We start from the raw sequence: 16179 nt of genomic DNA on the forward strand, positions 1-16179 counted from the left end.
AGGCAGGTATTGCCTAAGGTGACACACAAGGTGGTCGCTGGGGGTGGTGATTCTGGCACACCAAGCTTGCTGTACCCACACCATCCCCTCCACCTAGGTGGGGCCCTTCAGCAGCCTCTGCAGCTGAGGCAGGAAGCAGCATGTTCCCAGCACTGCTCACATCTTTGTCATGTTTCCATATTACATCAAGAGGAAGCTAGGCATCTACTTATACAAATTTGCATTACTGGAGTTGCACAACTTACCATTTGGGGTCCAACATTCACATTGATTGGTCCTAAGGTTTTTGGCAAAATCTTAGCTGGGGAGTTGGTGCTGGAAAGTGGTAATGTGATTATTGAAATATTACCTAAAAAGAGCAGTAAAAAGAGTTTTAAAATTACTTCCTTAGTAACCTATGAATAACACTGACAAATTCTCACATATTTTTGACATTTTGGGATGAAGTTAGCTTTTTTGTCTCATACACTGAAAACCCTCCCTCACGTAACATCCTGCAAATCTTTTAGCAGATGTCACAAGGACACCTCACTACACCTTCACTATTTTACCTTTAAAATTTCATGTAAATATTTCCAGAAACAACTTCCTCTTACCTAAGACAAAGAGCACACAGTTAAAATTAATGAGTATACTTCTAGGAAGAAGTCATCATACAAATCCTATTTGAAACCATAAGGACACATATGAAATATGTGTCCATACATCTTCATAGCCTTAACCATTCCTCATGTGACTAAACAAACTTATCATTCAAGGTCTATCACTGTTAAGATAGAGTAAATGACACCTTTACAAACTTACCTGCCGTAACAGAGCATGCTGCTGGCTGTCAAGATAAAGCTAACCACGCTGTCTCTAAGCCAGCGCATTCTCATCCCAAGATGTTTACCATCTTTGTGATCCCGGACTGCTTACAGATCTCACTCATTCTGCCTTCACACAGAGAAACACAGCTCTATGCTGAGAGCCTCACAAATACTGCTGCTGCTCCTCCTCTACTCCAAATTGTACCTTGTAATCCTGGCTATTCAGACTTAATGTCTTAATCAAGACTGTCATGCAGCACTACCATTAGCTCATGAGCTCTCAAACTGTTGTACACAAGCCGCTCTAAGCCATGACTGGACACTGTGGCAGCAGCTCCTGCCTCTGTGACAGTTTCAAAGCAAGCGAGCTGGGAATCGATCAAATGCCTCCCTCAATTCTTATGCACAGTCTCTGCTACTCACTGCTGTCATTCCCCATTTTGAATGAGTCTGGAGGCAGAATCAAATACAAGGAAGAGCTGCCACTGCCTTGTAATCCAGGGTCAGCTTGGGTCTAGCTGGGGTTGTGAGCTCTAAGGACAAGGATTGGCTCCTGAAGACCTACTTACACTCTCTGGCACTAGCAGGAAGAAATTGAAGGCATCTGAGGTGACACGGTCCTTCAGAAGAGTGCAGACAGCAGCCCTCACCACTGCCCTGCCCTCCTCCTTCCATAAAAGATGGCCAACACTCAGCTTAGTCCAGATGGTCCCAAGCTGATGGTGTCAGACATCTCTGTTTCCTGGTCTTTTCTCATATAACCAATTCTGCCCACTTTTCTCTCTCACTTGGTCATGAACCATAGTATTAATTTCTTTTTTATTTTAGTACACCTGTACTCTGCCATGACATAACTAGAAAATAAAATTCAACAGTGTAACTTCTCTGTAATGTCAAGCAGAATCAACACAACTGAGAGAAAAAGAATACTTAGAAAAGGATCTTATGTAGCTACAGCACAGAAGAAGAAAAGAGTTAAGACATAGCAAAAATCTCACCTTTATAAAAAATTAACAGAGATATGAGAAATATTTACAATTAGAGACAGGGATGTTCTAATGTTCTGACGATTCAAGGTGCAACCTCACCAGTGCCAAGTACAGGGGGACAATCACTCCCCAGTCCTGCTGGCCACACTATTTCTGATCCAAGCCAAGATGCTGTTGGCCTTCTTGGCATCCTGGGCACATACTGGCTCATATTCAGTGGCTGTTGACCAGCACCCCCAGGTCCTTTTCCTCTGGGCAGTTTTCCAGCCACTCTTCCCCCAGCCTGTAGCATTTGATGAGGTTGTGGTGACCCAGCACTTGGCCTCGTTGAACCTCATCCAATTATCCTCAGCCCATCAATCCAGCCAGTCCAGATCCCTCTGTAGAGCCTTCCCAGCCTCAAGCAGATCAACACTCCCTCCCAACTTGGCGTCATCTGCAGTAATGTCACGTTTCATGATGGAAGAGTGAGACATCCTTGTGCAGTTTGTTTCTTTCTCAACATGTGGCACATGGATTGTAATCTACTTGCCCTGGTAATAGTTTTCAACGTATGTATTGATGTACAACCCCTAGCACACACATGCAGACTCTGAAAACTGTAGCTTAAAAAAACCCATGGCCAAAACCACACACAACCACTAGATCTACCATAGCAGCCCTAGAAAAAATACTAATTAAGAGCTACTGCTGCACTGTGCCTTCATCTACAAGGCTATCTAAATAAATGTATACAGTCACCAACTTTAGTACATACAAGAGTGATTCAAATTACTTGATCTTGATCGCATAGACAGTTACTTATAAATGAGGTATGTTTAAAAGTCTTTTTGGCTAGAATTACCACCAGTAAGAATGAACATCTTCTAATCCCTATACAAATTCCCCATTTGGCAGCAGCAGTGTCAAAATTATTTTAAGAGTTGATCAAGTTTTCAGAGATGTTTCCCTGCCCTTGTCCTGCCTTTTAAATTATTTTATGGGTAAATATAAATATGTGTAGACTTTTAAACATAGATAAAATGGAAAGAGACCGGTTTCTTTTTATGGGTGAGATCTCTCCCATCCACCATGGATAGAAAGAAAAAGCAACCAAATTTTTCACAGTAAGAGATGATTCTGTTTGCCAGCAGTTGAAAAAATGGTAAACAAAATGTTTTTACAAATAAAGTATCTTACAAACACTTACAAATAAAATATCCTGTTTTCTTTTTTTAAAAAATAGCATTATAGTCCAGATACTCAAGTGACCTCAACTGCTCCAAATGTTCAGTGGTGGAAACACCACTTTCCCATCTCTCTTCACAGCAAACATGACAGCTGGTTCAGTTATTTGCTGCAAAAAGTTAATGTGTTTCCAAAGTGATCACACATCAGCACCCCAACCTGAGGAGACAGATTTTACAGCCAGTATCACCTCTACTCTTCTCTAAACAAAGAGATCCAACTTCCAAGAGCATTCCATTCTCCCCACCTGGGGCAGGAGCAGCCCAGGTCCATAGGATACAGCTGTCACTGAAAAACTTGGAGCTAGCCAGGACTGGTCCCAGCACATCTAAAACATCACCTCAAACTGGAAAGTGCAGATGCAAATACAACCAGCTCAGAGAACAGGCACTTCCTTGCTAAAATGACTAGTTATATTCTATATCAAATTTTTGAAGTCAGTGCACCTGTTTGCTGAAAAGCTGGTCATTTTTAAAGTTTTGAAGGCAAAGTAGTATTATAAACCAGCAAGAATCAACAGAAACAATCTCTTTGAGCCTATTTATAAAACAACATAGAAAAAGTAGAAGGAGGAAGCAGATATCACACTGTTTGTAGATAATCTAAAAATATGTAACAGATTTCTGTGTTCAGCTTGAAGCAGAAATATCACCAAACTAATTATATATACTTTCTCACTCAGCAACTGTAAAGTCTTTAAACCTGATCAAATACCAAATAAATGCCAAGTCTTAATAACACCCATCATCTGGGGACAAAAAAGATTACACTGATCTATGTTCCACTAAAAAACAGCAGCCTCCAGTGATAAGCTGAACACAAAGAGACCCATCAGCCTCCTAGTCATGGTAATCTTACTGCCTAGATGAAAAAGGTCAGCAGAGATGGATCAAACTAGAATGATTTGTATAATAATACTCAATTCTTATATAATGTTTCTCAGCAGTACAAAGGAGGTCAGTGTCTTTATTCCCATTTTACCTATGGAAAATCAAGCATGTGGGAAAGGAACTCACATAAAACTCTCATAGAGAGGCTTTAACTGCAATATATATAAAACCACCACAAACTGAGCATGCCAGTCACTGATGCAAATTCAAAATAAAACCTCTCAGTGGACATATTTGTTTCTTAGAACAAAATACTCTGCTTCTACATTTTTTTTCCATCCCATAGTCACCCCTATTGTTGTTTATCATGGAAAAAAAACAGTGTTGCTATTTTTTCATATTTAGAAAATCATGATCACTACCTATTATTCTCCCTGGCATTTGTGAAATATTTCTACTTGCACACACAAAGAAAAATTAATTTAAAATTATCTTCAGCTTCCATCAGTCACAGAACAAAGTTATTCATGTTTATGCACGTGTGTTCACATGCACACACTAACCATCCCACACACTTAACTGCAGTGTGTACGCTAAATAGCCCAACCTCATACAAACAACATGGACTCCTAAACAAATATGAAGCTAAAGAGGTTTCAGTGATTTTTGTCCTGTATAGCTAAATCTGTCAGATCTGCAGCTTATTTGCAAAGATAATCAGAAACAATGTCAACTGGAGAATGTATAGAATCTGTCACAGCCAGTTTGAAGGAAACCATAGCTGATGGGAAGCACAGACCAACCAGCTGGGGTCACACAATGAGTACATCCACAAAAAAAAAGTTTGAATTCTTAGACAAAACACCAGGGAAGTGTTGGTAATTTGGATTTCATATTCAGAGATCTGAAACAAATGTCCACGCTTTTTTAATCGTATCAATGAATGGTCATTTTAAATAATACAGCCTACAGCTTGATGGTAATGGCAAAAAAAAAAAAGGTCAGAGTGCATTAGGGTATTTTGTAATAACATGTGATGTGTCCTCAGGCTCCTCTATTACATTAAAACATAAATTGATCTCCAAGATCAGGACACAGCATTATGAAAGCATATAGAAAAATTGTATTATTAACATGCTATTAGTATGCATGTTTTCTTGCTACATTTATTCATTTATTGCACAAACCTATAGGCTATAAACCTAACTTTAAGCATTCCTTAGCCTTTAGAAGCACATACCTATCTAGAAATATATGAAATCAAAGAAACCTGTAGAAAAGAAAAACCAAAATGGTGCAGACGATATTTCAGTGTACTTCAGGCTTACACAGACCAGTACATTTTCAGTCTTCTACTGTTCAATTTAAGGCAAATTTATAGGTGTTAACAATGGCATGAATCTCTAGGTACCAACTGTAGGCCTACTGATGACCAATTCTGCTGTCTTGGTCATTTTAGCAGATCTCTTCAGGCACACAAAACTCCCAGGGTTCTTCAGGCCTCAAGATGGAACCCCTAAGGCTGTGGTGAGATATTCAACCCTCATCACCAATGCTCATTCCTGCCAACAAGCCAGCACAGCCACAGCTCTGCCTACGCAGAGAATTTGCCTTTTTTTTCCCTCTGGTAAGTGGAAACAATGGCTGTTTTTCAGCTGAATCTGTTCCCAGGTCCAGTGAACTGCTCAGCTATGCTGGCACTAAGCAAAGGAAAATGCTTAAAAGCAGCTGTGAGGTGACCAGAGCCAACTTAACTGGCACTGTTGCCAGAGAAGATGTCTATCAAAGCAGGGAAAAGATTACATCACCAGGAAAGGCAGAAAATGGTAAATATGTTAAACAAACCAACGGCAAAAGGAGACACCTGCCTTCCTGCTTCCATTACTCTAGCATAGGCACATGGCAAACTAACTATTCTCAGCACTCTTAGGAAGCCAAATTACAAGAATCTGCAGGCAGAATCACAGAACAGTTGGGAGGGACCTCCAGAGGTCATCTTGTCCAACTGCCCTACTCAAGCAGGGTCAGCCAGAGGAGGTTGCCCAGGACCTTGTCCAGATGGCTTCTTGAACATATCCAAGCACGGAGACTCCACAACCTCACTGGGCAACCTGTGCCAGTGGTCAGACACCCTGACAGTAATTAAAGTACCCATGCCTCTGGTCCTGTCACAAGGCACTACTGAAAAGATCCTGGCTCCATACTCTCTACACCTTGCCTTCAGGTATTTATATACATCAATAAGGTCCATCCTGAGCCTTCTCTTCTCCAGACCACAGTCTTGGCTCTGTCAGCCTTTCCTCATATGAGAGATGTTCCAGTTCATTCATGGTCTTAATGGCCCTTGGCTGTTCTGGCACCACTACATCTGTCTCCCTTTCACTGGGAAGCCCCATAACTGGACCCATGAATGGCCTCACCAGGACAGACTGGAATGTCAGGGTCACCTCCCTTGACCTGCTGTCAACACTCCTCCCCACACAGCCCGGGATACCACAGCCCAGGACACCACTCACCTTCCTCAAGGAAAGTGCCCATTGCTGGCTGATGGTCACCAACTCCCCCAAGTGCCTTCTGCAGATCTGCTGCCCAGCCCACTGGCCCCAGCCTGCACTGGAGCAGGGGCCGTTCCCCCTGCTGATTGTCACCATCCCGTGGAGGTCCCCCCGGACGGCAGCACACCCCTCTGCCATACCAGGCACAACCCGGGCATTTGGCATGCAGGCCTCCCAGAACGCTGTAAACACTCTGCTCTGCGCTTCTCTCCGCTGCCCCCACCAAGTGCCACCGTCACCAGTTTAAACGAGGCAAGACAGAGCGTGAGGCATCCGCCCAGCAGGCCATGGCGGCCCCGCCCGCCCGCACCTTCGTTCCAAGGTGCCCGGGGCAGTCTGGGGCGGTGCGGTGCCTGGCGGCAGCGATGGCCCAGACCGGCCCAGCAAGCCCCGGCCGGGCAGCAGGGCCCGCGCAGCCCCGGGAGCCACACCAGCAGCACAGCCTCTAACCCGCCTCAGCAAAGCCTCTCCTGTTCCGTGTGTGTCAATATTGTCATGCCCGCGGATATTCCCACACTTACACAGACCATTTTAATCGGACCGGTCCCACACTGCAGCACGGCCGAAGCAGCAGCGCCTGGAAACTGAAGGAATAGGAAAATATTTTGCTCAAGCCAGAGAGTCTCAAGGCAAGAACGTCCCTTGCCCCAGGAGAGCAAAACACAGACACAGGCCCCCCTGCTCTGTGTTGAGCACAGGGTGCTCTGCAGGGCAGGGTGCGTCCTGCCCCAGCCCCCCGGCAGGGCAGCCGGCCCCGCACAACTGCACACATCAGAAATACTTAAAATCTGCAGTTGCTTTCAAATGGTGAGTTCTCTGCATACCTTATTTTGTTTAAAGGCATCTGTAGGGTGCCTTGTCCCTTTATCTGTCACTGCAGGTAACAAATTCACTCATTTCAGGTGTGTTGAATTAGAGTGCTCACCTGATGGCACCAAACCTCATTGGATTTACAGCTGAAAAGCACCAGCTTTGATTGCTAAAATGACTTTGCAAGTAACACCTCATTGCAAACCTTGATTTCATTACATGGCCTCACACTTGGACAACTCCAATACTCAGCAGATCGGGCAGCTTTGGAACTTGCTCCTTAAACTAGAATGGAGCCTACAAAGCCACAGACATAATACATAGATGCAGAGGGCAGGCGAGGTGGCTTGACACGAGAGCAGGAAACTGGTAATGCAACCTGCCCTCTGCTTGGAAAAGATTTCATTTACTATTTTTATAACATATGAACAGTATTACAAAACTGAAAGCACTTAACTTACTGACTGAGAATGTCTTTCAAGCAGATTAAATTTTAAATTCTCCTTCCTGGTTACACATGCAACTTTTCAATACGAACTGTACAGCATGTCTGCTTTAATTCATTTACAGCTTGAAACAATCATCCCAAAGCCACACACCTGAACTGTTATTCATTCACTAACCTAGTTATACCTGTTTAAGAACTAACTTGAACTATTATACTTAGTAATTTTAACAGAATGGGTCAACTCCACAAAGGTATCTTGCCACTTAAACCAGGATTTTGCTTAATTAATGAACTATGTTGTTGTCAACTACTTTATCAGGAGCCAAAGTTCTGCCTACACCCAGCAGTGTTTCAGTCTTGTTAGCATGGAGCATACCAGGAGTTTCTCCCAACAGGCAGAATCTGTGATAAAATACTAGAATACCTAATACATATGTACAGATCTGTCCTCAAGGCCAAGAACAGCAACAATCATCTCTGTTCTCCAAAACGTGAGAGTAACCCAAGAGTTACAGCCAAATGAGAATGAGAAACAGCCAAATTTTTTCTGCCTGGCAGAATAAAAATGCAGGTCTCTTACAGGAATAATTTTCATCACCAGCCTGCTAGGCACTCTCAGATAAGGAAATGAAGCATAGTCAGCCCTGCTTGCTATAGCTGAACAATTTTGCCTGTAACAAGAAGATTCTATGTCAAAGACTGAGTGAAAATTTGAGTGAAAATGACTTTCAGAAAGGAGATAACCAGACTGTGCAGTGTGGACTACTTAAAATATTTACCCAATGACTGTCTTTGCAACAAGCAGTCCCTGGCACTACCTGAGTATTTGTCCATTAGTCAAGAACCATCCACATGTGGCATTTCCTCTCAGATCCAGTCAGTATTCATTTCAAGCAGAGGAAGCAGGCTCCAAATGTAGATCTTTTAGCCAAAAAGCCTGCTACATATGAGTTAAAGGCAATAGATGTGGGAAAGTAAATTGTCTGCTGAACAGGAATTGTTCACTAAACAAAGTGAACAACATTCTGAGTTAATGCTCTGCTGAGGACTGTGATACACCTACGAAGAAAAACCTAGTTCCCTTCAGAATTAGGCAGTAAGTCTCTCTATAAGGATTATGAATTTAGATTTATGTGCTTTGATTCTGCAATCATCACATTTATAACATCAGATTCCCCAGTAAACCTCTACTGCATTTAGATACACCAGGTACTAGAAATGCTTCTTTTTCCTAGACATCATCTACTCAAAGATTTAAAAAATTATTCTAAAATTATCCTGAAATTATTCTAAAAAAGCCTGAATAAAAAAACCTCACTCCAACAAGAAGACCACAGTATTCTCACTAACAAGCAAATAAGAAAACTGAACCCCTGAATAAACCAAACAACCTGTGAACCTATTTAGGAATAGTAATTGAGATTTAAAAATACGCAGAAGTGACAAAGCAATACTTTAAGTCTTACAGATCAGATAGCAATACCTAAGCAGTCTGTGAGCACTAACTTCTCCTGTATCAAAATAACCTGGAAAATATCCAGAGGTTGTGGTATGGACACGACAGGCCATGGTGGGAAAGATAAATTAAACCTGATCAAACACACCCTGGAAGAGGGTTATAGAGTAACTGCTTCAGATGGCTCAAGGAAAGAATTCAGAAAGATTTTGAAAGATAAGCCTGTGAATGGAAAAAAAGCAGAGAAGGTAATTTTAGAGCATAAGGGTCAAATGATAAGCTGTTTTGATTACAGAATGAAACTGCAGCTGTATGAGTACAAAATGAGCAACAGCTGATTTGGTAAGCTTTTCAAAACATTGTCCTGCAGTTTGAAATGGCATCCTCAAAGATCCAGGCTGTAGTCTAGGCAAAGTGGCAGAGCAGTAGGTTTACCTAGATTAGCCCAGTATTTTTCAAAATTAAACCAAATAAAATCAGGATTACACAAGATTTCATAGTATAAGAAAATACCAGAGTTCATAAAAAAAAAAAAAAAAAAAGAAGCCAAAATTCCCTAGGAATTTTCTGTGCCCACATGGCTCAGCACTGGAATCTGAAGTGCAAAATCCTTCAATGCAAAATTGGTACTAAATTACTACGTTTGTGCAAATAATAAACACACACCATAAATAAATATCTTTTTGTAAAGAAAAAAATTAAATGCAACTTTTCTAAACAAAAGTTTCTAGCACTTGAAATCTGATGCTTTCAATAAGATCCTTATTTGAGCAAATAGCCTCTCTCTTTTGCTCTTAAGTATATCATAAATCCACCATGCTGCAGTATAAAAACACTGTGAAGGCACACTATGAACAGGCACAGATACATAGCAGTATTTTACCTCTATATTTACTATAGCAAATGAGTTAACTTAAATAATGGATAAAACAATAAAAACCGTATTAATTAGGAAGCTCACAAAGGCCTGGTAAGACATAGTAGATCTGAATGCCTGTTTTGGAGTTTCTTCCTGTCCTCCTGAATTTCCAGAGTTCAAAAGGGAACACAGCAGAAGTAAAGGACACTTCAGATTGAAAGTAAGAGACACCTTAGATACTGGCATGCAAGTTTTTCCAGCTTTTATGGAATATTTCCTTCTCTGAGAAGAGTTAAGTCAGCACGAACAAGATGTTATATCTCAGAGATGTCAGTGATTTTTAATTACACCTCAAGGTCAAAAAAGTAAATAAAAATTGTTAAGAGCATAATATTGTAGAAAATACATAAGAATGGAGGCAAATAATATATCCATCATCCCAGAAGCAAAATCGAATAATGACTAGGATAAGGATCACTGGAATATTACTACCAGCAGTAATGTCCTATACCTTATAAAGTTATTAGATTATTCTCTGAACAAATCAATTGCTTGTCTCTCAGAAATTATTAAAAAATGTTGCACCTATGTTAGTCTTATACCATTTATCGTGAAACAATAATCACAAAATAATGAAACAGAAAAGGACAATTATTTCACTAGTACACAATAAATTAATTCTCAAAGGCCTAAAACTAGTATGTAGTGTTCTGCAGTTTAGAAAACTATGAAGATATTATAGCTGTAGCCATTTTTTTAAGACTCTGAAGTCTGATACACCTAAACCGGTGTGATGAGGAAAAAGTCATCCTTCCAGCTAGTGTGTGCATTTCTTTACTGGAGTGGATAACAGCAAACCAGCATTTACTTAGAAACATTGATCAAAATATTTCCTGAATTGTAAATCTTCAAATTTTCTAATATTGGTAAGGGGTTGCAGCTTTATTTTCTTGGAATACTATAGCTATTCTGACTGCCAACACACTGTTATAGTCAAAAGCGATTAATCTAGAAATGCTAAAATGAAACAGAATAGGACAAATTCTTACTATTGTAAATTGTCCAGAATACTTATAAAAGTACCACAAGATACCACTGATGACGAAGCCATGCTTAACCTTTCCCATTTGGACTACAACATAGTCTGGGAACTTTAGTGAGGGTGCAGACAAGGAAACTGAACACATTATTCACCATCAAGCAAAGAAAACAAAGGGCTTATTTCATCCTCTGATTATTTTTACTACACTCTCCTTTCCCCTCTGAAAACCTGAAGATCTTCCACTTGCATGTCAGTAATAAAACATCTACCAGTGTAGTTGTATGAAATACATTTTCAACATTTAAATTTTGAGTCTCCCAAAACTGAACCAACCATTCGCAGTGACAACAGAAATAATACTAATTTAGTCCACATAAGGAAGAAGTAAGTCTTAATGTATGTTTCTTATCTATGTATACAAATAGAATTTGCTTACCTTTTGTTGGACTCTGGTTCTGATCTATAAATCCTTTCAAGTCTCCATTTGTGGACGTCACACCAACCTGAACAAAACATTTTGGAAGTCTTAAAATACAATAAACCTTTCTATGTTCTCTAGTATGCAACTAACAACATTATGAAAGTAATATGTTTTGAATTTCTAAAACATCATTATTCTGTGGACGCAGAGTCTAACAAGTGCATGAGATACAAAGAAAAGGATCCCAAACATTTACCGCATGTATAAGACGTCAAACTAATTTTAGCCAAGTTCTTACCTAAAAAAACCCCAAGCCCCCAAATAATCTGATACTGTACTATACATGACCCAAGCATGACTCCAAGTCAAACAGGGCAGCTACCACCAATCATAGAATAGAATCATGGAACTATTCAGGTTGGAAAAGACCCTTGGGATCACCAAGTCCAACCATCATCCCTACTCTACAAGTTCTCCCCTAAACCATATCCAATAATACAGGAGAAATTTGTCTGCTGTCCAGTATTCTCAGTACTAAGCTGCATGGTCGACAGGTCTGAGGAGCTGTGACTACTGATGCATTTTGATACATTCCTTAGTCTTCACAGATAAAATTATTTGCCCTGAGGGTAAATTACTAGAGACAGAGAGAACTTGTACACAGAATGGTGCATCTCAGATTTTGGCATGTACACGAAGCATGGAAATGTAGAGGTAACATAGAAAAACACAAGATCCCTGTTCCTGAATGAGGGATGGCAGAGATGCAAAAGTCCCTCAGATGCCAGCTAACAAGGGATGGACTCAGCAACAGCAAATAATGGTAACACATTCTGCATTTTTAGAGCACTTATGCTTTGTGATTTCCAAGGCTTTGTGCAACCAACTGCTTTGCTTGTTGTAGACTATGGTATCACCAGAAGCTGCTTTTGACACATGCCACCTCATGTCTGTCTCTTTTTTTTCCCCTCTTCGTTTCCTTCTTTGTCTCCCACCAGGTGGCAGCGGTGCAGAGGCAATGAAGAAAGGCTGGGGAGGACGGGAACAGTAACTCGTGGATTTGAGCAGGGGAAAGAGTAAGACATAAAAACAAACGCCAACATGTCTCCTATCACGTTTTGGTCGCAGGTTCATTCTGGAAACAGTAACATTCTAGTATTCTTCCCTCTGGATGCTTAGGGTGGCAAAGAAAGCTTACGTGGTAAGAGGTCACTCTGATTCCTTACACTGAAAATGTATTCCTGAGGAGATCTTTAAAGCAGAGGTTGAAAAGGTTAGTAAATCGCATAGCATATAGCGCCAAAAGGGCATTACAACTGCAAAGCCAAAAGGAACAGCCAGCACTCTTGGATCATTCTGCTGCTGCCTTTGCACAATAAGTAATTGATTCAGCTTCTCCCTAGGACCCTGCCTCTGCAAGAAATAGACAAACACAGATAGGAAATAATTTTAATTCAGAGAAGGAATAGGGGAGCCACAGGGATAAAGTGTTAGAAATAAGAGTCTTAACTCGTTCAATGAGAAAGATTAAGAATCATGATTCCCATGAACATCTTCAAAGACAGCACCACAATTGTACATTTTCCAATTGATCATATCGGTGCTTCAGTTAAACACTGAAGATGATCTACATATGCACCGTCAGCCCAAGATGACTCTACAGCTGCTTTGAAAATTCAAACATTTACATTTAATTCTCTGAAAGATTTAGATTATTTAACTGATTCACTATTTAAGGAAATGTAATGAAGTACTTGAGTTCTTTTTTTTGTTTTTTGTGTATCTTGTACTTCAGTGATCCAAAAGATACAAAATTACAGAACATTAGTTTGCATATAAATTTGTATTTTCATTATGGTCCTAGTAACACATTTATAAAGACCATTCAATGAACAGCAGCACTTCTCTCAATTTTATAATCTTTGTATCTAAGTTTAGAACAGCTTGAAAACAAACTTGAATTTCATGAGAATTGGAATGAAAAGTGTGGCAGATCTAAAGAAATTTGTTTCCCTTAGAGAAGAATTACTGTAACTAAGCCCTCAGAAGCAGCAACGTGTGATGCAATATTACAATACTGCAGCAGAACAAGAAATTTATAGTTTTCCATTTCAATGTCAGAGAGGTCCCAGGCCATACTGTTATCTGGAGATTGTACCACCCACTGCATTTGGAAATCTTGTCATTTAACCACTCCTACACTGAAAGCAGCAAACAATCTAATGCTTACTTTTTATAAATCTCATGTGATATTTCTGCTTTATAGCACTACCCCAGAGTGTCTGGATTACTGGGTATGGCAGGAGCTGGACTCCTGCTCCTGTCCAGCTGTAGCAGGATGAATGCAGCCACAAAGTAAGATGAAGCAAGCACTTGGCAGGTCTTTGCATCCTACTAAATATTTAAATCAAGGGGTTTTTTCCCTTTCCTGGTAGGTGACTACAAAGTTTCCAAATGGGGCAAGAGGAAAGAAAAAAAAAAATTAACAGCCAAAACCTTGGAGATGGCAAACTGTCACAAGCTGCCCTTGTAGCTTATCATACTTGACATACTGTAGCTTGACATACTGTTCAAGCAGCAAGTCTCCACCTTCAGTCCTTCCCTTTCCTTACAGAAATTAACTTTCTCATCAAACTGAAAAGTTTTTGTTTTCTCTGCCCTAGAACTGCTCCAGATTACAGCATGAAGAAGTTGTAAATTGTAGGGAATCCATTAACTGGCTGTTTTCTTATACCTGTACACCTAAGCAGACTCATTAGTAGACATTATGTAGTAGTATCACCTACTCAGGTGGACCTAAAAGGGGCTCTCTCACAAACAAGAAGAAACCTGAAGGGACTATGAGTGCAGAATACCTACTGTCCTTTACATTGTTTTTTTGAGTTTCCTGTGTAAAATAGATGTTAAGTCTTGTTTAAGGCCCTCTTCACAGTGACCAAATGACTTTAAACTAACTTGTTTTCTCTCATTTTGACATATGAAAGAATTATAGCCCGTTATCGGACCTTATCTAGGACAAGACAACCAACCTTTGAGAAACAGTAACAAGTAACTTTACAAGTGTATCTATAAAAATTCAGATCAAACAATAGAACTTAAGAATTGTATTCAAATAATTTTCTTGAGTCATATTATTTATTTTGTCCTAAAAATATATTTACCATGAGTATTTACTATTTTTTTCCCCATTTCTCAATACTCTTTTGGTGCCTTCTTACCAGAAGGACATACAGGAATGGAAGTACAGAGCAGGAAAGAAAAACATATTTTATGATATAAGCAAAGAATGAAATAACCCATTATGACAGGGAGATTGAAATTACATCTGGGTACAAACTGTATGGTAAGCACATAAACATTTCACATCCAAGAGAACCTGTAACTTTTATTCAACATTTTATTATTCATAGCTCTTTTGGTTGGATTTGTTTTCTAATGAAATCCAAATAACCCACAAGCAATGTTCCATAAATATACACTAGAAAGTGTCCTGCTTTCAGAGAAAGTGAGCAGTGAGCCCAGTCTTGGTAATTCTCCCATCCAAGACTTGAGAATTAATTTAACCAAACTATGCCCTTAGCATCAATATAACCAACAATGCCCAAAAGCTTTTGTAGCTAGTCAACAGGCAGTCATCCTTTGCTTAGCTGCACTTTTATTTTGGGGTATTTATTTAATCATGTTGTTTCCTAAACCTGTTCAGATTTAATTAGACTGCAGGATGCCCTATCAAAGGCAGTCAACAGGTAAACTGCCTAAAGCCCAAAGTCATACTCAAGTCACTGACCATCAAGCTTAATCAGAAGTGTTCTCTATATAAACAGTGTACCTTATGAAGCACAGCTAATTGGGCAGAAAATTAAGGTCAGGATGCTAGACATTTCTTAAGCTTCCTCAGAAATCAGGGTAGGGGAATCAAGTATAAAGCCCCTAGACACTACACTACAGGCTTGTTAATGCAGCAGACAAAGAAACAAGAATGCCCTGAATCTTCTAGAAACAGAGTATACTGACATTAGCAAAGACATGCACCATCTTTCTGTTCTTTCTTGAGTTCTGAGACTTGGACTCAGTAGAAGGATTTCACTCTGGTGCAACGGTGAGATGCTTCAACAAAAAAAAGAAGCTCTCTGGTAAGTTTGCAGCAATGTTAGAGGAATCACAGAGTACCACATAAGGATCAAGAAGGAAACAGCATAAACCATTGCTCCAGTTACCAACCTTACCTATAGCTGAGTAAATTCCACATCCTAAAGGAGCTTCTAAACAGCTAAAATCTATCAAAATACTGCAGAAGATAACAGGGGTAGCCATTTGTGGTATACCAAAATTGGACAAGATTTTTGAATCTGACCGTCTTCGTGTGTGTTTTCTTGTATGGACAAATACAAGAAATAAAACACAGACTTCAAATTCTGAAAGGCAGAAGTGACTGGCAGCATGCCAATATAAAAAGTAGTACATGTTGTAGAATTATACCTACATTTTTTGCCGTCATGTCAGGCGATATTGCTTTATAATCCGTAAAACCATAAGATATCTCTTTTCATCTTCACAGAATCTTTAAAATGAACATCCTGTAAGGAAATTAATAAAATACCTTAATTAAAATATATTTTAAGTTACCTCCTTATCTGAAATTGTGCATCTTCAGGGATAGTTTTTTAATTTTTTTTAAATTATTTTTTTAAAATAAAATCAGTCACCACAATACTCAGGTTCTGCACGGCAAA

General features: G+C 39.8%; 1 protein-coding gene across 3 annotated transcripts in view; it reads right to left on the reverse strand.

Annotated features, from left to right (window-relative positions):
* TFDP2 (transcription factor Dp-2 (E2F dimerization partner 2)) overlaps positions 1-15944 on the reverse strand; it is a 37393-nt gene extending 21449 nt beyond the window's left edge. For 2 of the 3 annotated variants that reach the window (XM_010001643.1, XM_010001642.1), the window contains exons 1-3: positions 15930-15944; positions 11462-11528; positions 246-349 (exon numbers count right to left, since the gene is read on the reverse strand). In XM_010001643.1, coding sequence (XP_009999945.1) covers positions 246-349; positions 11462-11528; positions 15930-15944 — 186 coding nt within the window. Of the gene's footprint in view, positions 1-245; positions 350-11461; positions 11529-15929 lie in introns of those variants that run through there. The other variant, XM_010001644.1, reaches the window with a different exon arrangement.
* Positions 15945-16179: the final 235 nt, after the last annotated feature.

The sequence above is a fragment of the Chaetura pelagica genome, unplaced genomic scaffold, assembly GCF_000747805.2.
Source record: "Chaetura pelagica isolate M959 unplaced genomic scaffold, ChaPel_1.0 scaffold207, whole genome shotgun sequence".
Classification (NCBI taxonomy): Eukaryota; Metazoa; Chordata; class Aves; order Apodiformes; family Apodidae; genus Chaetura; species Chaetura pelagica.